The sequence below is a fragment of the Belonocnema kinseyi genome, chromosome 8, assembly GCF_010883055.1.
Source record: "Belonocnema kinseyi isolate 2016_QV_RU_SX_M_011 chromosome 8, B_treatae_v1, whole genome shotgun sequence".
Classification (NCBI taxonomy): Eukaryota; Metazoa; Arthropoda; class Insecta; order Hymenoptera; family Cynipidae; genus Belonocnema; species Belonocnema kinseyi.
Window position 1 is genome coordinate 63481468 of NC_046664.1, and position 24858 is coordinate 63506325.

A 24858-nucleotide genomic window follows, 5' to 3' on the forward strand; every position below is an offset into this window, starting at 1 on the left:
TATATCTATTCGGGAGTGGTGCTGACTGAAAACAGATGATTTGGAGCGATTCGCGCGCCATATGTTGGTCATTCTAAGGACTTATTGAACTACCCTCGTAAATATAATTAATCATACTAGCATAACTCTTGATTAACTTGTAGATTATTTCCATAAATTCTCAAAAATTAATAATAAAATTAATAACTCTCAAAATTATTAAATTTTTTAGGACATTTTAAATCTTTTTTCAAATTTCAATAGAACAATTTTATGGTGGTTGTTTAAATTTGCTCGTTGAATTCTTGGTTTTTTTTCAGGAATTTTTCACATTAAAAGTTATTTTTTTATTTTTATGCAAACTTAACAATTTGACTGAAAAGTCATTCATTTGATTGAAAATTCATCTTTTCGGGCGGAAAATTAATTTATTTTGGTGGAAATTACACCTTTATTGGTTAACAATCACAAATGTTTGTTTGAAAATTAATATGTTTGGATTAAGCATTCAACTATTTTGTTGAAATTTTTTTGTTTTGTTTAATTCAACTCTTCTTGGCTTCAAATAAAAATATTTTTGGTTGAAATATCAACTATTACATTTTTTAATTGAGAATTCCTCTTTTTAATTGAAAATTCAACTACCTACTTAGATGGAATGGGAACTACTTTGTTAATTTTTTTTATTATTCATCATTTTAGTTAAAACTATTCGGTTGAAAATGCCTAAATTTTCTAAAAAATTCTCCTTTTGTGGTATAATATTAATCTTCTTGGTTGAAAATTAACTTTTTGTACTGCAAATTGAACTATTTCATTTTATAAAGAATATTTCTCTTTTGCTGAAAAAAATTTAATCTTTTAGGTTGAAAATTAAACTTTTTTTTAGAAAAGTTTTTGTTTAAATTTAAAAGTTATTTTTTAAATTTAATTCATCTTTTTTGGTTTAATTCAACTGTTCTTGGTTTAAAATTATAATATTTTTTGGTTGAAATATCAACATCTGTTTAGTTGAAAATTAAACTGTTTTGTGGCAAATTCTTTTTTTTTGTGTAACATATTTATGGTTAAAATATCAACTATTAGTTTATCCATTGGGAATTCATCTTTTTTGGTTTAAAATTTAACTACTTACTTAGATCAAAGTGGAACTACTTAGTAAAAAAATTTTTTTTTTTATGATTGATCATTTTAGTTAGAAACCTGTTTTTTTCGCTTAAAATTCTTTTTGTTTTTTGGCTGAAAATTTATTTTCTTCACTTAAAAATTGAACTATTCGGTTGAGAATCCCTGTATATTCTATAAAAATTCGTATTTTGTGATACAATATTAGTTTTTTTTGGGTATAAAATCGGTTTCTTTGGTTGAAAATTAACATTTTTTCAACTGAAAATTGAAAGATATTTTTTCTAGAAAATGTATCTTTGTTGGTAGAAATTTAATCTTCTTGGTTGAAATTTATCTGTTTGGTGGAAAATTCAATTATTTTGTTGAAAATTTGTCTTCGTTGGTAGAACGAACATTAATTTTTTTAACTGAAAATGTAACTTTTTCATTTTTGTAAAAAATTTATCTTTTTTAGTTGAAAGTTCAATTCTTTAAGGAGGAAATTGATATTTTTGGGTCGAAAATGAAACTTTTTTGTAAAAATTCATAATTTTGGATTGGAAACTCAACAGTTTTGCAGGAAATTCGTATTTTTGGGTTGAAGATTTGTCATTTCGGATCAAATTTTTTTTCACTGAAAAATTCTATTCTTTGATAATTCAACTATTTTGTTGAGAACTCTTCTTGTTGGATTGGAAATTAGTCAGTTTTGGTTGAGAATTCATCTGATTTGTTGAAAATTCGTATCTATCGTTTAATTAAATTCTTTTTGATTTGAAATTAAAATACTTTTCTTTAGTATGCTGAGGATTTTTTAAATCAAAGATTTATCATTTTGATTGAAAATGTAACTTTTGTTGAAAATGGTAAATTTGAGATTTTGCAACCCGATGATGTATGCCAACCAAAAAAAATTAACCATCTTTAAATTACAGAAAACTTTGAGGAATTCAAAAATCTCATCCTTCTTGGAAGAAGCACCTTGGGAGAAACGAGTCGCTATGGTCATCGGATTCATTCACAATATTCAAAATCGATTGCAATTGATCCTGGAAGTCTTGAAAGCAGCCCCAGTTCCTTGGAGTTCTACGATGCTTTCTCTTGCTGAACAAAGTTACGCTTACGATCACATTTTGGTCTCTAAAATCAGAACGGAAAGAAATTCTATTCCTGTTAAGCTGATTCTGAAAAAATACGGTTTTGAGCACGTCGGGATAAATAATGTTAGTAATCTAGTCTTTTGAAAATGATATATTTCTTCGAAATTTTCAATACAGTTATAATCTTTCTTCCAGAGACTGATAGGCTGTATTATTAAAAAGGGCGATCTGAACATGATGAATGATATTTTAGAATTGACGAAAACTGATCGCTCCATGCGAATTTCAGCCTTAGCCTCTGCTATTAACAAATTCTTGCGCAAAGGGTAACGTCGACAATTAATTACATTTTTTCAGATAGAATATGAATTCCGTTCAGAGACATTAACAAACTCTTTTATTACAGAGATATTTCAAGAGCCATGGATATAATAGACGAGTTAGAAGATGATGTTGCTGAGCATTGTTGCAAGCAGATAGTTAATTATGTAATGGGAGCCCTGATGTTAAAGGTATTCCTCGAATTAGATTTAAATTTAAATTATTCAAATCGTTTTAATTTAAAATACTGATATCATGAATACGTACCTTAATATTATTGATTGCTTTTTAGACAATTAACAAATCCCTGGGACACTTCATTGAAGTATTTAACGTTGTGGAAAACAAGTTAAGAGATATTTTAAAGCGTACGAAGAAAGCCTCCATGAATTTTGACGACACACTTCTTAATATGCAACATGTGAAAGCCATTTTCCATTTGAGAACCAAGTTTAACATCAACGTCAATTTTTCACAATATCACACCCAAAAGCAAAAAATTCTTGAGGATTACATCACACATTTAACAAATGGTAAAGTATATACGAGGCCGTGTCTAAATTACGTATTTTTTTTAAAGACAAAAGACAAAACAAAAAGGTAAATTTTCTACAAAATTTTTAAATGTTCAACTAATTAAGTAAATTTTTATTTCACAACATTTATGTTTAACAAAAAAAAAAAAATTGTTATCGAAGTAGTTAAATTTTCAACCAAAGTGATGACTTTTCCAAGAAAAATATTTATCTTCAACAAGAAAGAAAACGAATTTTTAAGAAAAAAGTTCAACTTTCAACGCAGGAGTTATATTTTTATCCAAAAAATTAAGCTTCCTCTTTAAAAAAAAAACGAATTTTTAAAAAGTACATCAACTTGCAAACGATTGTTAAAAAATAGTAGAATTCTGAACTAAAAAAGATAAAATCTTCAAACCGAGAATTTTCAATAAAAAATGTAATTTTTAATCGAAACAGTTTACTTTTTAACTAAAAAAAATTAAATATCTAAAAAAATGAACCTTAAAACGGAAAGGACGAATTCTCAACAAAATGATTGAATGTTCAAGAATTTTTTATTGTCAAGGCAAATTTTCAACAAAATAGTCGAATTGCAAAAAAAAAGAATGACTTTTCAATAAAAAAGTTGAATTTTCAACAAAATAATTAAATTTTGAACCAAAAAAGATGAATTCTTAACCTGAAATTTAATAGTAGACTTTCGTATCAAAAATAATGAACTTTCAATTTGAATTTTACATTCAGATCGCATTTAAGTGGAAAAGAAGAAAAATGGAAAAGAATGTGAACCTTGTGACAAGTAGGAAATTCGATAATTTATAGACTGAATAATAATAGTTTAAATATTGAAATTAATTTTTAATACTTTTCAAATATTAGGATAGAAAAGTGAAAATTATGCGTAAGAATTTACCCCGAAACAATTTGCGTAATTTATGAACAGCCCATGATAGAAATATTTCTTGCTATAAACGAATTTGATATTTAAAGACAATTCACTTTCTTCCAGAAATTAAAACTGAAGACGAGGCTAATTCGATTTCGTTGATTTACAAAAATGCAAAAAAAGTAGCAGATTTACTAAAAGCACCGAAGCTGCTTGTCGAGAGTCTTTTATGCCAAAAAACGGAAAAAATCTCTATGTTAAATTATGTTGTTTCGTAAGTACAAAGGCTTTTTAAAATATATATTGATTTATTAGAGACAATATGTGAATAATAATTTATCAAACCTGCTCTTTATTAGAAAAACAGCTGCGAAAACAAGTGAGTTTGAAGAATATAATGTTTCGTATGTGCAGAACATTTGTTTAACGTCGATGTTGAATAAAGAGAGCAGCTCTGAATTATCAAAGGGCATTACAAAATTATCTATTTCTTCAATATGTACAGGACATAGCAGTAAGTATATAATTATGCCCTTTTTCCCTATTATGGAAAAACTTTCCCTTTTTCCCATTTTTCTTTAAATACATTACATTATATTTGAAAATACAATTGGTCGTTTTGGATGTACAAAATTATTCTATTGAAAACAAGAATATGCTACTGCGAGTAGTGAAAGCTTATTTTATCTTAGAGAATTAACTATTATAATTAAATTTACCTTTTTAATTTTGACTAATATGAAACTAAACCATTTAGGATTTAACTGAAACTTTAAAGGTAAAATATTTTTTTCTTAATTTATGCAAATTAAATATTTTTTAAATTGACTATAGTAAAGTGTACGTTGAATACCTATTTTTTTAGTTTAAATTTGAATGACTATTGTCATCAAATTAGACATATATAAATATTCTTGTTCTTTTAGACTAAAATTCAAACATGAATTACAAGATTTACAACTGATCTTAATGGAATTTTTCGATTGAACACAAAATTTAATAAGTTGTAGAATTTAAACAATTTTCCAAAACTACCATAAATTAGCTTTTAACCAGTTATTAATATTTAACAGAGGTTCAATATCTGTTATTTAAATATACTATTATTGAAATTTAAATAAACCTCTTTCTTATTTTTTTTAAATTAAGAAACCCATGCTTTTATTTAAAACGAAAATGGTCTTTCTTATTTAAAAATTTTTTTAATTGAAATTTTTTTGAATTTAAAATTGTTTGAACTTCATGGTTTTAATTTAAAAATGTTCATAGTTAATTCTTTTTTTTTTTTACTTCGTATGTTAAGTTTTTTTATACTGTTTTTAGTGTTTAGACCATTTCAAATTACAAGCGTTTAAAATTAAACGATTTTAATTTTCTAATATTAGACAGTTTTCAGACGTTTTAATTAAAAAATGTTTGAATTGTCAATTTTACATGTAAATTTTTCAAAGATAAACAATTTTTAATTGAAGACTTGAAAAATATTTCTATTTCAAATTTTAAAATATGTGAATAATAATATTTATGGAAACAGTTAAGATCACCAGATACGTAAAAAATATTGGCATCCATGAAAATATTAAAAGTACGAATAAGTAAGGTTTTTTTCAAACATGTTTTACTAACTAAAATTAATTATTTCTTAAATTATTTATAACTCTTTATATTTAAAATTTTGATATTATGGATTTTTAAGTGGTTCATGTTTTTAATATTAAAAAAATTAAAATCGAAGGACGGGAGCATGCGTTTTTCGCGCGTGAATTTTTAAACGCGTTTTTAGGAGAAATTTATTTAATTTGTATTCATGGAATTTCAAATGATTTCTACACATTTTAATGGCTTTGAAGGGGCTTCAACGAATTTCTAGAGAACTTTAAGGGAATAAAATTTATTTAATTAAATGGGATTTCTAAGGATTTCAACAATTTTAAGAGATATGAAGGACGTAAGAAAATTCCATAGGATTTTAAATATTTTAAGTTATTTTTAACAAATTCCAAAAATTTTCAAGATATTTCTTTTCAAAATATTGAGTGCTAGTGTGCTAGCTCACAAATTTTAATTCGAAATATGAATTATAGTAAGGTCGAAATAACAAGTTTGGGACAATAATATTTAAATGTATTTATAAGCATCACTTTTTTTGTATACTGTATAATTTCTGTTTTTGCACTGTTATCCCTGGGTATATGAAACCCAGCTGTTACATAAGGTAACACAAATTTAAAATCCAAGATTTTAGATTAAAACAGACAAATTCGTTTGTTCTTAAATTTCTCAAAGATGTATAATTTAAGATGTACAATTTAATTCTTAAAGATAGAACACTTAAAAATTGAAAACCTTAATAGTCACGAATTCTGAAAATTCATTTCAAATTAAAAGTCTTTATTTACAGTCGAAACTTCGACAAACGCGTTTGAAAGGGAAATACTTTAAATGGAAAATGCTAAATATTTATAGACTCGGAAATCACAAAAATTTGGTTTTAAATTTGAATGATTAAATGTTGCAAAATTAGTGATGAAGAACTTTTAAAATATTTTTCTTTTTTTAAAACAATCAAAATCTAATATAATTTCAGATTAAATTTTTTTCAATTGCGTGCAATTTGAAATTGAAATTCTTCATAGTGAAATTCTTAGATTGTAAAATATACCAAATTTAAATGGTTTATAATAGTGAAATTTTAAATTAAAAGCGCTTCTAGCTGTATAATTTTCAACTAAAGCATTAAGAATTTAAAACTATCTGTTTCAAATTTTTAATTGTTTAAATATGTACAATTTCTAAGCACAATAATATAAATATGAATAATTTTAGAGTGAAAGTTTATAACGGAGACCATTTTCAATTACTCATTGTGATTAATTCTGTTGAGTAATTGAGCAATATGAAGTTTTATTTAAAATTAAAGAGATTTGTGATACTAATTTAATTGAACAATCAATATTTTATCAAGCAATTTATTTCTTTACGCTGTTTGAAAATCTTCAATTTGAATCATTTTGTTTGTTTGAAGATCTTGAAATAAAAATTGTTAAATTTTGAACATAATTTTTTATTTTTTTTACTCATATAATACTTCATTAAAAAATTTTAACGCTCCCGGTTCTGTATTGTATAGCACAAGATTCTTCAATTTGTAGATTCTTTTATTAAAAATTTAAATTATAAATTGTTTAGTTTTGAAAATTTAAATTTGAAAATCATGTATTTCCTTCTGAGTCTTGAGTGGCCATCCTTACAAAGTATTTGAAAACTGTAAAGTTTCTGTTTTTCAGCTGAATTACAAAGCAGTTTGGCATTGAATAATTGGGTGAAAACTTACAATGAGACTTGTATGAAAACGAATGAAATCGATTCAATGACTTTATCCCAATGGAAACTTTATACGATTTATGCGGACACTACTGTTTCTTCAAGATCCACTTTGTTAAAAATCTTTCAAGATTCTTTGAAGATTTACTTACTCTGCAGAGGTACACAAATTAATTCCTATATTATATATTTCCTAAATATAATTAAATATAATTCCTATATTATATATCGATAAGAATACATTGCACTAAACTTTCTGATTTAAATAGTCTTTTAAACATTAATTAACTTATTTTTTACCCTCTAGTGGCAACTGGCGACATTATTTGCTCTAAGAATTTTTATGAATCTTCTAAACAGGTTTGCATATTACATGTTACAATTTTTATTTGTAAATTTAATAATCATAAACTTTCTTAGCACTGATTTCTTAATTTAAAATATATCTCTAGGATGAAATCGGGAGGTTGTTGATCAACTGGATGGATAATATAAATAAAATTCAAATTGACCATTTGGATTTTTCCACATTACAAATTATCAAGACATTGCACTTCAGCTGCTGTTACGCTCTAACAGCAAACGAGAATTCCCAAATAAAAAATGCCATGTGCCAATATTTGCTTTCACTACTGCAAAAAGTAGTAAGCACTCGTTCATTTGACTTACAATTAGGATTGGTTTGCCTCTTTATGCTTCCCGAATCGAAAAGTTTAAAATGGTTCCCTGCCGAAAGTAAATCGTAAGTACTTCATTAGCTTCTACTATAAGACAAACACGCGCGTTATGCTTGCGATTTTTTTTCTTACGCAAATTTTTAATTAAATTAAAAAAATTGTTTTTCTTATAGTATCTTTTATCTAAAATAATATGAAAGTTAAGTAAGGATAAAATTTCTGTTAATTGATCAAAATTGATATCTTCAGGATCAAACCGTCAATTTTTCAATCAAAAATACCAATTACTAATAAAAAACACTGAAATAACCTAAAGTTGTTAAAAATAATAATAATCAAAATTGTTTGAAATAACCGATTTTCGGTATATAAAAAAAAACCCCTAAAATAACCTGTTATTGTACATACATTGTAAATATTCTTTGAACTAAAATGATTTGTTATTAACTATAGCAAGTTTAGACGAAAAAGAGTAACATAACGTAACAAAAAATTGTTCAAGATTGCAAAGTCTTCTTTTTTCAAAGTAATGTTTTTTGTTTAACAAGAAGATAAAATAAAGTGGGAAATTCTTTTTAAATATTATAAATTCCCTACTGAGAGTCAATTCGATGACTATTAATTTGCCAGAAAATTGTTTCTCATGAAAAATAATGTAAATATATTTTTAACACGTGTTTTTATAACAAAAATCCCTCTTTTCTTAAGGTTTCAACAGTAAAAAAATGGCATTTTCAGTTAAAAATTCAATAAAAAATTTTCTTCCATTTGCAAGATTCTTCAATTTTTAACTATTAAAAAGTAAACTTTTTCCCACGAAAAACCCTAACACAATCCAAGATTGTTAAGAGGTACTAAATCTTATTCAAATTATATTGATTTTTATTTTAAAATACCAATTTTTGCTTGAAAACGCTAATCGAACTTGAAATTGTTGAAAGATTATCAATTTTCTTTGAAATCGAATTATTAAAAAAAATGTCAATATCAAATGTACAAGGCTAACAAAAACAAAAATTGGTGAAGCTGGTTAATTTTATTATTTTAAACAAAAATCATTCGATTGAAATCAATTTATTTTTGTATAGAAATATCGATTTCTGATGTAAATTGCCAAAATTACGTAAAATTACTCAAAAGTTAAGAATCCTTTTTAAAATATATATTTTTTATTATTGAAAATACCAATTTTTGACGAATAACACTATTATAATCCTAAATTCTTAAAAGATGCTAAATCTTGATGAAATTATAATAGTTTTTGTTTGAAAAATTTAGGAAATTATCATCCTCTTTGAAATCTAATGATTTTATAATAAAGATTTCCACTTCCGCTGAAAAACACTAACACAATCCGAAAATTTTCAAATCTGAAAATTCTATTAAATTAAGAAGTTTATTGCATTTAAAGCTGATGTTTTCTGCTTAAAAATACCAATTTTTGGTCTAAAACGCTACTATAACCTAAAATTTTTGCTTTAAAATCTGGATTTACGGTGAAAAAAATTAACGCAGCCTAATATTTTCAGAAATTTGAGGTTCTCGAACCTTTATGAATTTTCAATAATTTATTAGATAATTTAAAACTTTCAATTTAACCGCGTAAGATTATTAAAATCACAAATGTTTCTTAATTCGTATAAAGTTTCCTATTATTTTTTTTATGAAAAGGCATTATTTGCAGTTTTTGTTTTTTTATTCTACCATTAAGCCATTTGCCTTTCGGGGTAAGCGTTTGTAGATTAATTTTCAAAATTTTAAATTAAAGATATAAAAGATGTTCAATTGATGAAAAGCCAATGAGGTTTTAAGCAACAATGATGCGGGATTCATGAGACAAATCGTTACAGCACTTTTTTAAAATAAGATTTATGTATAGAACGATTCGTGCCGAAACATTACATTCTCATTTTAAAATATTTTTGTACAAATATAGCTGTAGCTATCAAGCGGATTATATTCGTCACCGAACGATATCACAGCTAGGCTGGGAATATTTCCATTTAATAAATGATGACATGCAAGAAGAATATAATAAGTACAGAACATTACACTATTGGGCGAAAAAGTTATCCAAATACGGAATTTCCTACAAAGGTTTTTACTTTATATCTTTTTGATTATTATTGCCGGATTAAGAGCCCTGGGAATCATCGGTAAATCGGACTTCATAGACCTAGATCCAACGGAGAATCTATTTTGTCTAGTTTTTTGTGTGCAAATATATGTTACAGGCAAAGTATATAATTCAGGTATTATATATAATCCCTAAGCATTATATATAATGGCTGGCGATTTTAGATCAAGTGTGTAATTGAATGCTTATTATATGCATTACCTAGGCATTATATACAGGGTGGACACGCTGGGGCTTACATCCATGGCAAGTTGAATGCTAACCGAATTGCACAATAGCAGGGGAGAAGCCATTTTACAGGGATATTTTCATATTTCGCGCCTTTAAAGTTGCATTCGGATCGGCCCTTCGGCCAAGTCCGTGCATCTTCGGATTAAGTTTATGAGAGTTTCCATGGTTGCGTTCAAAACCTCAAGCGGTTATGTTCAGACTCACCTGTTTGCCCTAGTCGCTGTCAGTAAATATAGGCAATGTCAATTTAAAGTTTACGCATGTAATATTTCATTCACTTTATTTAAAACATATCCTGTCTATTCATAACATACCTTTTTTTATGCAGTAAAAATAAGCGTTAAACACCATTCACTCTTCGCCCACTGGAAGCGCAGAATATTATTACTATTTTATACTATTTGTCATGGAGCAGCTATTCTATAATGGTACTAGCAAAGAAAAAAATTACGTTTACTTCTCAGTTCACATGTCTCACTTCATTTTTAATTAAACACTTTTATTATTTGTAATTACTATATAACATAACCTATATTGTTTTGACACTTGTATCCGTTTGAAGTTTCGAACGCAATCATGGAAACTATCATAAACTTGATCCGAAGATGCACGGACTTGACGGAATGGCCAATCCGAATGAAACTTTAAAGGCGCGAAATATGAAAATACCCCTGTATAATGGCTTCTGCCCTGCTGTTATGCAATTCGGGTAGCATTCAACTCGCCATGTATGTAAGCCCCAGCGTGTCCACCCTGTATAATGCCTGGCACGATATAGGTAAAGTATATAATCTTGACTTTTGAATATAATGATGTATTCAAAGAAGGGCCAGATAAATTGGCGAACACTTATAGAATTCAAAAAAGGTTTGCTCGCTATTTATACAAACATGGTGCACTGGAATGATATTTTGATTCACACTGAATTTTATTTTTTACGCATAAAAACTTATTGGTACGAAACTTTTTTTTGCAGGAACGTTTAAAAAAAAACCTTTTCCTGTAAAAAAATCATGAATAGAATCATCAATTTTTAATTTTTATCAGTCGTTGACGTTTTTTTTTTAATAAAGGTTTGATAAATCTTAAAGAGATTTGTTAGAGGAGATTTAAAAAAAATGATCTTCACCATTTACTATTTGATAAAAAAGTTGATTTTCTCAATTGAGTAAGTGCCATTTTTTTTAAGACTTTCAGATTTATCAAAAAAAGGGTCTTGTATCAGTATAAGAATAGGGGGGTCTAAGTGTATTCCTGTACGTCTTGACAAAGTTTTTGAATCCTTAAAATATTGTGCAACAAGTTGAATTTCAACATTTTTTTTAAAGTTAGCCATAAAATATTAATCAAAACTTATTTTTTAAATATGACCCCCATGGGACTGTTTTGAAGGGTCCGAATAAATAATTTAGTTTTGCGATTTTTATCCGCTAATTATGTTTTTTTTTGCAATATTTCAAATACAAATAACTTATAATTATACATTTTATAGATAATTAAATGTTTGTATAAATTAATTAAACAATGTGTAACTGTTTTTGGCAATTTTCTCTTAGTATATAGTTAGAAAGACCTAGGTTTTCCGAGTTTTTTCAAATTATTATCAACTTTTCAGTTAGAGCGAACCAATAATGAATTAAATTTAAGATAAATAATTGTTTGAGCAATTTATTATTATTTGTGGCAATATTCTCTTAGAATAATGCTGCAAAGTTGCATTATTTCTACAATTTTCCACTTTTCATCCACGTTTCAATTAGTGTGATGTAATAAGGGATACAATTTTAAAAAAACTTAATGGTTTAAACAAATTATTATTGTTTATAACTATCTTCTTTATTTATAGTTTTTTTTTATTTTTAACTTTTTGTCCGCTTCTCACATTTACTCAAGAAGACGCAATTTTGAACCATTCTGGAGAAAAATGCACTTTAAAAATTGTGAGTGGATGGTCATCGAGTCGATGTAAAAGTATTTCGACGCGTCGGTAGCTTCCTGGTGGAGCGCTTGGCTGATATCCGCAAGGTTTCGCGTTCAATTCTCCCTGTCCATACTTTGTTTTTTTATTTTATTTTTTTAAATTTATCAAAATGCTTCTTTATTCCATTTGTAAATAACATTCAATATAATTTATTCCTTAATTTCAATGAAAAATTTATTTATTGTATTTTTATTATCACTTGTTTGGACGATTGCCCATTTTATTAAAATTCTTTATACTTCAATAATTTATAATATTTATATATTTGAATTAAAGTAGGAACAAAGAGATTCAAATGAAAGTTTTAATAATAAATACGAAAAACCACCGGATGCAGTGACTCATTTCACCAATATTTTCTAAAAAGAATCAGAAGTGTCTTAAAAGTGTATTTTCTCGTATTGAAGATAATTGTCTATTATTTATGTGTCTTTTTTGTAGCTTGCGGAAAACAATTTAATTTTGTACTTATTGTCGAAATTTTTGTTGGAAAGAATGTATTCCTTCTCTAGTTTAAAAACGTAAATACTAGAAACTATTGAAACATAAAGAATTTTAATCAAATGCACTGTTGTTCAAAAGAGGGACAATAAAAATACGATAAACAGAGTTTTTAAAAATAAGGAATTAAGTAATCATCAAATGGCATAATTATATAATTTTTTTTCAAAAATTGAATAAACAAGTATTTTAATAAAAAAGTACAGATAGCGGGGTTAGAACGCGCAACCTTGCGGCTATTAGCCAAACGCTCTACCAGGGAGCTTCTGAGGCTTAAAAAAAATATTCCATCGGCTCGATGACCATGCTTTCACAATTTTTAAAATGAATTTTTCTCGAAAATGGGTCAAAATTGCGTCTTCTTGATTTTTCTCAGAAAACCTGTGGTATGTACCTTTCATTGAGGAGAGTATCAATTTAAACAAAAAAAGCAGACTTAAAGGTCCCCTTGTAAGTACAAAATGGACAATAAGTTGAAAAATTCAGAAAAATCTGCAACTATCTAGGAAAAGATAGTTATAAACAATAATAATTTGTTATATAATTTGATATATTGAGTATATTAGAAAAAACCAAAATTTTCTAGCATTATTCAAAGGCAATATTATTAAAAATAATATCACATTTTGTAAACAGTTATTTTTATTAACTTGATTTAATGATTACCTCATTCTAATTGAAAGGTTGAAAATAAGTTGAATTATTCGGAAAACCGCGACTTCCGAATTCTATTGTAAGTGAATATTCCTAGCAAAAATAATGAATTGTTTAAATAATTTATATGAACCTCTAATTATCAATAGAAAGTAGTGTTGTATGTATGATACACAATTTTTATTTTTTAAAACCGCAACAAAATCATAATCCCTATAAAACAGACTTCAGTGGCTAATATTTAAAAAATCAGTTTTAAATCCTATTGAAACGAATGAAAAATAGAAGAAAAATTTCAAATCCATTTTTAATTATATCTCGAAAACTAAGAGATATCCCATTTTTAGATTTAAAGAGCTTGTAGGATACATTGTAAACTATCTTTTATTAACATTTTAAAGAAAAGTAAACGTGGATTTTTTTCAAACACTGAATTTAGGCTTTTCTTTTTTTTAAAATCTGAAAATTGACTAAAATTCCCTTCTAACAAATACTTTTCTTTAATGCGTCTTATTACGAATAATAAAAAAGTACATCTTCATATCATAAAAATCACCAGAATAATGACAATTTTTAAAAAATGCCTGATCTCTTGTGGGCATTACATATAATGCCTAGGGAATGTGTGTAATAGAGAGTATTCACACACTTTACCTGGTCTCTTCTGGGCATTATATATAATACCTGGGGATTATATATATTTCCAGATTATACGCTTTTCTTGTAACATATATAAGCCCTATTAGCGGTGCCAGGATAACACCACAATCACAGTTGTGGTATGTTCTAGTACGTATCTAAAAAGGGAGTAGATAAAACAGTTTTCAACATCGGTTTTAACTTTCATGACTTTTTTCCCGTTTTGTCGTTCAGTTCGCCAAAAATCAAAACAGATTTTTTTAGATAAATAGTAGAATACTCCACTATTATGATGGTGGGGGTTATCGTACTGCCGCTAATAGGGCCCATTTTTTCTTTCAATTATTACATAAAAAATAGAATTTTATTCGTTTCGTCTGAGTTTATGAAGTACAATTTACCGACGATTTTCAGAGGCCCCAATAGCTTCAAGACTTTATCGTGCATTTTACAGAAATGTTCAATAGCATTACTGAGAGTAGGCGTGAAATTTTAAAACGCGGAATGAGTTCGAAAATAGAGTTTCCGGTGGAACTCATTGAGGAGTTTTGTAAGGACTTCCTGTTTGATTTGGACGACTGTCTGATGCTTTACTTGGAAGTATTGTTGAAAAAGTGGAATCCAACTCTAAATACAGTTACTGTAAATGGAATCAAAGGCAAGTTGCTCGATTAGAACATAGATTGATTAAGGATCAGGTAAAAAATAATGGCAATAATTTAAAATGTTTTCAGAATTGAAGATTGACGAGAACGAAGTGAAGAAACTTGAGACAACGTGTAAAAACGTCGTCAACAAAATCGAAGATAAAAACCGTCTGGGGATTCACATTACTTCAATAGAGCCACAAGTAAATTAAACAATAATTAAATGTTTTTCTGATCAAACAAAATTTCACGAAGTTACGAGTATTCGAATTTTGACGTCTATTTTTCAAAAAACACTTTTTTCTTTAAATTTCTATAGTTTGGAGCTTATTAGATATTCTAACTTTTGTTGCGGATTCTGAACAATTTTTGTGGTCAGGAAACTTTTTTCTTCAAAAAATTGAAGTTTCACGTTTTTCTCAGAAAAAAAACGATAAATATTAAGTTAAAAGCTTGCACGCATAAAAAAAGTTCTACAGAAAAGTTCTTGCTCTTTTGAGATATGTTGCATCGTTTGCGACAAAAATTAGAAAATTATATTTTCAAGCCAGAAAATCCGCCTGGTCTCAAAAATTGTTTAGCTGATATAAAACTGAAAAGCCACCTTTCTTATATAAACAGAAACTTTGGAAAAAATGAAAAAGTTAAGGTTTTCTAAAAAAAATTCTATTCATACCTTCAAATTTCTGAAGAAAAAATTAAGATTTTCTGGAAAACCCTACCTTTCTTATTTTTTTCAATACCTAAGAAAAAAAGGTTTTGTTTATATAAGAAATACGTTTTATGTGGGCTAAATATTTTTGGAGACTGGGAAAGTGTAAGAAAATGTAACTTTCTTATTTTTTCGTAACCGATGCAAGTTATCACAAAATAACAAGATATATTGATTTTGGAACTTTTTATGATATTTTTTGAAAGTTGACTTTTTGCACTTTCAAAAAATCTCTGACATTTTGTTAATTTTTAACTCTATTCACATTTTACGACAAATTTTAAAAAAGGTCAGTAAAACTAACCAAAATCCGAAAAAAGTTGGAATGTCTGAATTAGATTAAAAATTATAGAAGCTTACTGAAAACGTTGTATATTTTGAAAACTGGACATCAAAATTAAAATACTTGTAACTTCAAGACAATCTTTTTTCTCAAATCGGGAAAATTCGTGTGATCCCATTTCTTCCAAAAACAACTTATTTCTTCGCTGAGAGATTCTGCAACTTTGAATGATTTGAAATGGATTTGGTATAATACTAATCTAACCAATTTAATTTTAGATAAATTTCTACTACTATGAAGTATTTCTGATTATCATGGACATCTTGGGCGATAGGAATGAAAGCAGAATCAATCATTTCTACTTCTTACAAAATTATACACGCATTGAGTATGAAAGATGAAATATATTTGGGTCATTCCAATTTTTTTTTTTTTTTGATAGGCTACGCGACCATAACATTAATTTAGTGATTTTTCTCCTAATAGTGGTGCCCAAAAATCCCGAAAAAAAGAATATTAGATTTTTCGAATTAGAACTTTAAGTGAAATTTTTCTTTTAATTTTGATTTTATTGTGCATTTTACTTTTCTTTTTAAACCTTCATAGAAAAGGCAATTCATAACCGATTTTCAAGTTAAATGAATGAATTGATTCCTTACGAAGAATAGTTTTGGGGAAAGTATTTAACATACACGTATGTCAAAAAATAAAAAGGCAAACAACACTTTTTGGTAAAATAAGAATTCTTTTTCAAACAAAAATCGATTAGATATAAAAAATACGCTTATTTTTCATGATTTTTCTCAAAGAAGGAACTATACCTTAAAAAGCGTGCATCTAGATCTGAATAAATTACATATTTGTTATGTAAGACATTTTTATGTGTTCTATCTATCGATTTAGATAATATAAAAAATTGTTATTTATTATTATTTGAAATGATTTTTTAAATATCCTTTAAGCAAAAATAAAAAATAAACGCAAAAGTCAATAACGGTTAAAAATTAAAATTGATTTTTTTTCGCAAGCGAATGATTTTACAAAAAAAAATGTTCAGCAAAAAATAGTGGTAGTTTTTTCAAGATATATGAAAAAATGTTTTATAGAACAACTGTGTAATTTATTGGAATTTACATTTTTGTGCACAAAATATTTTCTCTAAAATGATACTTTTTAACGTTTAGTTCATTTTTTTGATAAAATCGTGAAAATGCAGTGTGAGTTTCATGTTTGGTCACTTAAAAAAAAAAAAATGATTTCACTAAAAAATTTTGTACAAAAAAAGATATATTTTTATGACACTGTTTCTCAGTACAATATTTTTTTATGAGCGCAATATTTTTCAAAATAAATCATAAAAGCTATGAAACTAAAGGTCGTTTAACAAATGCACTGTACCTCAGAAATTAAAAAGCACAGAAATATTACCACTTACATGTAAAATGATTTAGTAGAAACCAGTATGAAAATCTAACTTATTTTCGGTTGAAAGTCCATTATTTTCGGTTGAAAAGTCTACTATTAAATTTTTGGATAAGAATTTATATTTTTTGGTTAAAAATGGTATTAGTTGGTAAAAATGAAATTATTGTGTTGAAAAATGAACAGTTTTGTTAAAAATTCATACTTCTTGGTTTAAAAATCAATTATTTTGTTGAAAATTCATCTTTTTTGATAGAAACAATTTTGTTTTATTTGTTTAAAATGCAATTTTCTGGTTGGAAATTAGTTTGTTTTAGTTGATAATTCCAGTATCTTGTTGAAAATTCATTTTTGTGCGTTAAAACCAACTTTTTTTTTCATTTACATTATAAATATACATATATGCATATATTATATTTTTCGGATGAAAATTCAACTCCTTGGCTGATAGTTGAACTAATTTTGTTAAAGTTAATTTTTTTGATTCCGAATTCTTTTTTTTGGTTAAAAATTAATTTTTAAACTAAAATTATTACTATTTTGTTGAAATTTCAAGTGTTTGGTTGAAAATTAACTTTTTTGTTGAAAATTATACTTTTTGGGATGAAAATTCAACAATTTGGTAGAAAATTAAACTGTTTTGTAAAAATTTCTTTTTGTTTTGGTTGGCAATTATTTTATTTAGGTGAAAATGTGACTCTTTCATTATTGGTTACAAAGTTTATATTTTTAATTGCAAATTTATCGTTTTTAGTTGAAAATTCAAGTATTTGGTTGAAAATTGATGTGTTTTCTTAAAAAATTTGTTTGGTAGAAAACTATTCTTCTTGGTTGAAAATTCATCTTTTTCGGCTATAAATGCTATCATTTTGTTGGAAATTTTTTAGAGTTAAAACAGTTTTTGTTTAAATTAAAATCCATGATTCAAAGTTGAACTGTTTTCTTGAAAGTTATTTTCGTTTTTAAAAATTTATCATTTTAGTTGAAAATATAAATATATGTTGTTGAAAATTAACTTAAAAAAAAATAGTTGGAATCTAACATTTTTTTGGAATGACCCATTTTAAATTTGAAATAAAATTTTTTTAATACTCACTTAAAACCTTCCTTCTAGGAAACCAACTGAAATAGAACAAGAACAATGGGTGAACATGAATCCAGATCATAGTACTTTGCCTCCAATTGCTGAATGGAGACTTCCATTTTTGCCAGGTGTAAACCAATGGAAAATAATCAGTAAGTTTAGTTCTTGATATGGAAATAATATTGAATAGAATTAATTTATAGAATTTGATTGAATCGTATAATGTTTTTTTAGCGCCTGAATTAAATTTGAAGACGTACGAAAAATGGTTGGAAATCGCCCCTGTTCTGGAGTTGGAAAGTGACCTTATTTGCACTTTGGCAGTCAAAGGTGCCGTGGCTCAAACCTGGGGTGGTCAGAAAGCGGGAAATAATTCCGAGTGGTCTCTTTATCCAAAACACAGTGCTTTACTTAAGGAAATTAAAAAGTGCATTCAGCTCATGTCAGGACCGAAGGCGTTGGAATATGGAACTGCAGCTTTGTACTATGTAGCCAATCACACACCACCAGGTGAGCTCTAAATTTATGTAACAATCTCTTTCAATATTCCTCCTATAATGTTTTACTTAATATTTCTCCAATAATCTAAACGTTACAAAGTTTTAGAAGCAAAATCTACCCTATTACTTCAGGGTGGCCGCTGGACCGGGAAACCTGGAAAACCGGGAAATGGCAGTGAATTTATTTTTTTACTGGGAATTATATAAAATTGCTAGAATAAAAATGTTATCCAACTTTAATTTCAACCTTTTTTTAAATAATTTGTTAAATTGTGATTTTTATAAATTATTATATCTTTTAGTTTAGAATGCTTAATTCGAAAATATTTCACTTCAAAAATTTTCCATTTTAGATTTTTAATTTTTAAGCATATATTTTAATTTAAAGAATTTAAAAATGCAGTTTTAATGGTTAAAAAAATAAATAAAAATTAGAAGTTTTTAAAATCGAAGATTTTTTTTATAAAAAACAGGATGGCTGCCGGACAGGGAAGAAAAACCGGGAATTTTACGAATTTTCAGAAGAAAAATGTACCCAAGTTCAATTTCAACAGTTTTTGAAATAATTAAAATGCAGTTTTGAACATGTAAACATTTAAAAATTAAAAGCATTTTAAGTTGAAAATTTTTGATAAAAACAGTTTCATTTTATCAACTGTAAATATAAATAAATGCATTATTTTTAAAATAGATCTGCACTCAAAGTATACAAATCTGAACAATAATGTATTTTTCCAAACTATTCTAGATCCGTTCAATAATATATTTTTAATTCAGAATTTCAGGTCTTCCTTTATATTATTTTGTATATTAAATTCAATAAACAAATTTATTAATATATTATTTCTATTAATTTTTTTAGCAATTAAAAAATGAAAACGTGAATTTTACTATTTTCAACTTAAAAATAAATCCATAATAATATAGACATAATTAAAGGTTTTTATTCAATTAAAAATATTGTGAGTCGAAATTATTCATTTTTTATCCCATTTAATTTGGAATTTCTTAGCGTAGAAAAAGAATAAGTATTTAATATTGAACAATATTTCACTGTTCATTTAAGACGATTAAATTGAAACCAAATATTTCAAAGAAAACAATTTGAAACTGAATTGTCTTACATAGAAAGCTTTGAAAAGATTCAAAATTAATTAAAAACTTGAAATTATTTCAAGTAATTTAAACGAAGTGTGTTAACATTTTTTTCAGAACTTCTAAATATATTTTTAAATTAATCGAAATTTTCCTACAATTTTTGCAAATCCTGCAAATTAAAAAAAAAAATGCTTAAAATCTTCCTTGTTCTTCTTTGATAATTTTTTTAATCTCTTAAAATCTTCTTAAACTTTCTGTTAAAATAAGTTTTCAAAGTGAAAAATCATTTTCAATTTTTCTAAGAATCTTAAGAAATTTTTTTATTCTTTTGAAGTTTTTCACAATTATTAAAAAAATTCTCAATTTTTTGTTTTAAATCTGCAAAAATCTACATTTTATCTTAAGTTCGGCTGTAAGTATTTCAAATTATTTCAAGTTCTAAATTTAATTCGAATCTTTTTAAAACTTCTAAATATCTCTTAAAATTACTCTAATATTTTTAAAAATAATAAGTGTTCTATTATTATTTGTAAATTCAAATAAAATTTTTTTTAATTTGCAGAATTTTCAAAAAGTTTTAGAAAAAATTTAATTCATTTGAAATATATTTAAAAGTTCCGAAAAAAATCCAAAAATTATTTTGAATTTGGAAAAACTTTAAACCACTTCTAGATTTCTGAAGATTTTGAAATAAAATTTTTAAGCTTTCAAAGGATGTCTGGACTATTTAAAATAAAAATAATTTAAATTCTCATTTAAGAACTGTTAAGTTAAAAACAGATTATTTTTCAATTTTTAATGTTAATAATATAATTTTGAAATTTTTAAAGTTCATTGCTTGATTCTTTATTTTAGACTATTGAAAATGTTAACGTGGATTTATATTTTTGGAACTTGATCTGAATCTTTGAATTCTATAATTTATAAAAGTTCTAAATTTTGCAGTTTATTTGCATTCCATTTAACATTGTTTGTTTGAAAAGCGTTACTACCTTCCATTTGGTACGTGTAAATTTTTGAGCTTTTGAATACACCATTTTTTAATTGAAAAACTTTTAAACTTCAATTTTAAAAGTTTGGAATTCAAGGGCTCCACTTTAAATGCTTTAATTTGTTATTTATTACTTATTATTGTAAGGTAATAAGTAATAAATTTAGAAAGTTTAGAATATAGTTTGACTTTTTAAATTTCATTGGCCGTGAAAAATGTTTGTGAATCGGGAAAAAACCGGGAAATGACCGGGAATTTTTCTTCTTCTATGAAAACGGCCACCCTGTACTTGAAATATTAGTGTTTATTATTTTATTCATTTTTTTATAATTATAGCTTCTCATCTATTTTTTTAAAATAAAACAAAAATATTATAAATTGAAATTCATCTAAAACTTTTTACTCTCTGTGTCTAAAGAAATACATTTTTAGAAATTCGATTCAAAGCTTGTGTGTGCGCTTTATATACATATAGGTTTATTATTTAAAAATGTATGCCACTATTCACACTATTTTTTATTTCTAAAGTGAGTTCGAGTCATGGCAAAATATTGAACTACTGTAAAAAAAGTTTGAAATATACACTGAGCATTTTTTTCATCTTTTTTTCCATTCTAACGTTTATCAATCTTTAAGGTGCTGATCAAGTCGCAGCAGCTCAAGAATGTTACAACTATGCCCAATTATGGGAAACGGATTTCAGTATACGCGTCGTAGGTGATACTACTCTTCAGTCGAGTGGAACTGAAATGGTGGAGGTGAGTCTATCAACCACTAAATTTTAATAGGGTGATCAGATGGCTTGATCGGAAAGTCAGGAAATGAAGAAATTTTCAAGCCAAAAAAGATGATTTTCCTGTAACACAGTTGAGTTTTCAACCGGAAAATATGAAGTTTTAACAAAGAAGTTAAACTCTCACGAATAATTTTTTACCAAGAGAGACAAATTTTCACTCTTTTTATGCAGAATTTTATCTACTTCTCCATGGAAAAAGCTCAGTTTCTGAAAGAATAAAAAAATAAGTGCATTTCATTAACTTTTTGTAAATTAAAGTTTCCGTCATCTCTTCAGGAATGTTTCAGAAATAATTTCCACTAAATAAATTTGAACTTTGACCCGCTGAATCTTCTTACGCTGTACTTGGAAAATGCCCCAAAATATAAAATATCACTTTTATGTGAAATTCATGCAAAAACAATATTTTTTCGATTTTTTAAAAACATTTATTTCCTATGAAAAGGCTCAAGTGAGTAATTATCAATTGTTTTAATAATTGCAAACTGCTTTCCACAAAAACGATCACTCCTGAAATTCTCAAAATTCATTAAACACATCATTAATTTAAGAAAATATTACTTTTTCAAGATTTACAAGGGAAAAAGTTATTTAAAGAAATGAAAATTTTATACATAATTTGCAAACTGTCTTTCACAAAATATATAACTCTTAGTATTTATCAACTATGATAGTAATTTCGGAAAGTAGTACATTTTTAAGATTTAGTAGCGAAAACAATTGTTTAGAAAAATTAATTTGTTAAAAATAACTTCCAAATATAGTTTAATAAATATATTACTGTCAACGTTTGTTAAATATGTAATTAATTCAAGAAAATAATAAGTTTTCACGATTTGCAGAGGAAAAAGTCGTTTAAATAAATTAAAATTGTTTAAATAATTACCGAATATATTAAACAAGAAATATTACTTTTTAGCTGTATCATTCATCCTGAATATTAATAACTTTTCACGATTTACAGGTGAAAAAATTGTTTAAACAAATAACAATAATAGTTTTAAAATTTCAAAATTAGTTTTTAAATACTTGAGAAATATCATGCTTAGTCTAAATTATACATAGAAGCAGATAAAACTCCTATTTTGACAGCTAAACTTTAATTTATAAAAAGTTAATAATTAAAAAAAAACGACGCACAGGTTAATGTTGACTAATTTGAGAAAATGTGGAATTTCTTTTTCCTGAAAACGAACAAATTGGGAAGGATCGATCACCAAGAATCGAAAGTGAAATCGAAAACTGGAAATCATGATAGGGAATTTTCGATAAATTAGAATTGAAGTCATTTTTATTATTTTGTTGAAAATTCAACAATTTCGTTAAAAAGTCACTTTTTTTAGTTGAAAATTCGTATTTTTTGGTCAAATTCAAATGTTTTTGGTTTAAAATAAAAATCTTTTCTGGTTGCAATATCAACTATTACATTTTTCGTTAAGAATTCATCTTTTTTGGTTGAAAAATCAACTAACTGGAACTACTTTGTTAAAAATTCCTTTATATAATTCCTTTATATATTCCAAATTTGGTTTGAAATCCATGTATTTTGTTAAAGTGAATCTTTTTTTCTTTAAAATTACTTCTTTTTAGTGAAAATTTAAATTTCATCTGTTTAGTTGAAAATTTAACTACTTCGTTGCAAATTTATTTTATATGACTGAAAATGAATTTTTTTTACCGAAAATTCAACTATTTTTTTTTTAATTGAAAGTTTGTCTTTTTTAGGTGAAAATTCCACTATTTTGTTGAACATTCGTCTTTTTTGGTAAAAAGGTAATTTCATCAGTTGAACCTTCATATTTTTGGTTCAAAATTTATTTTTCGAACTTGAAAATTTAACTATACCATTTTTCGAAATTAAATATTTAACTATTCCATTTTTGGTTGAAAAATATATAATTTTGATTTGAAAATTTATGCAGTTGGTTGAAAAATTAATCTTTTGGTTTGTAAATTAAACTTTTTGGTTACAAATTCATATTTTCGAGTTGAAAAATCAACAGTTTTCCAGGAAATTCATCTTTTTGGCTTGAAAATTCAACATTTTGGATGAGATTTTTTTTCTTTATGCACTGAAAAATCTTTTTTTGTTGAAATTTCCGCTTTTTGGTTTGAAAATTAATTTATTTTGGTTTAGTTTTCAACTAATTTGTTGAAAATTCGTATTTTCTTGTTAAATTCAACTTTTCTTGATTGAAAATTAAAATATATTTTGGGTGGAAATATCAATTCTTACACTTTTCGTTGAGAGTTCACTTTTTTATAGAATATTGATCAATTTGGTTTAAAATTGAACTATTTTCTTGAAGATTTCTTTTTTCTTAGTTGAAATTTATTTGAACTAAAAATGTGATTCTTTTTGGAAACCCTAATGAAAAATCAGAAAATTTCCTGATAAATCAGGACGTCTGGTCACCCTAACTTTGAATTATTCTTCGCTAGTCCTTCATGTCACCCTCCCTTTTTAGAAAATCAAATCTAAATATCATCGTTTTACTTCGAAACATATTCTCTACACACACGGATTGGGACAAAAACGTTACCTGACGGATTCCTTGATATTGTATCCTGAAAAATTGATTCGAGAAATCTACATGGACGAAAGTATTCCCCTGAGATACAGAGCAGCTACACCAAATAGGCCGGATATAAATTCAGCTGCTGACTGCTTCGGCAATCTTTTTAATCTTAATATGGTGAAAATTCGCACGGATTTACTTTTAGAGTGGCTCCAGCCAGAAGTAAAAGACATGAGGATGAATGATAGCACTACAGAGATATTTGGGTTGGCGAATCAAGATGTGAATTCAGCTGACGAAAATCTATTGAGGTATAAATAATAGAAAATGGCCACTTTATCGGAAAACCGGAAAATGGCCAGGAATTTTTAAGACCTGGAAAACCCGGGAAGTGACGAAATTTACAGTTTCACCGGGAATTTGTCAAATTTTTTGAAGGAAAAGTTATCCAATTACTTGAAATATTACAAATTTGTTATCACATTATATCTTCAGGGTGGCTGCTGGACCGGGAAATCCAGGAAATGACTCGGGATTTTTTGAGACCGTGAAAGCCTAGGAAATGACATTACATTTATTTTTTAACCGGGAATTTTACAAAATTGTAGAAGAAAAATTGAGAACAAACAAATTCTAAATAGCCTTTCGATCACCTCCTTTTTTTGATAAATTATTTACAAAGGACTCTGCACTAAAAAAAGCTAGCCATAATGGGTTTAAGTCTTTTTCGCAAATTTCATTTAGTTTCATA

General features: G+C 26.4%; 1 protein-coding gene across 1 annotated transcript in view; it reads left to right on the forward strand.

Annotated features, from left to right (window-relative positions):
• LOC117178178 overlaps window positions 1-24858 on the forward strand; it is a 56140-nt gene that overhangs the window by 22117 nt on the left and 9165 nt on the right. The window contains exons 11-27 of the mRNA XM_033369468.1: window positions 2022-2309; window positions 2382-2512; window positions 2593-2698; window positions 2800-3040; window positions 4035-4185; window positions 4271-4425; window positions 7199-7396; window positions 7543-7595; window positions 7688-7977; window positions 9849-10009; window positions 14510-14713; window positions 14790-14905; window positions 15976-16085; window positions 18234-18355; window positions 18438-18713; window positions 21429-21550; window positions 24057-24418. Of these exons, the coding sequence (XP_033225359.1) occupies window positions 2022-2309; window positions 2382-2512; window positions 2593-2698; window positions 2800-3040; window positions 4035-4185; window positions 4271-4425; window positions 7199-7396; window positions 7543-7595; window positions 7688-7977; window positions 9849-10009; window positions 14510-14713; window positions 14790-14905; window positions 15976-16085; window positions 18234-18355; window positions 18438-18713; window positions 21429-21550; window positions 24057-24418 (3086 nt within the window). The remainder of the gene's footprint in view (window positions 1-2021; window positions 2310-2381; window positions 2513-2592; window positions 2699-2799; window positions 3041-4034; window positions 4186-4270; window positions 4426-7198; window positions 7397-7542; window positions 7596-7687; window positions 7978-9848; window positions 10010-14509; window positions 14714-14789; window positions 14906-15975; window positions 16086-18233; window positions 18356-18437; window positions 18714-21428; window positions 21551-24056; window positions 24419-24858) is intronic.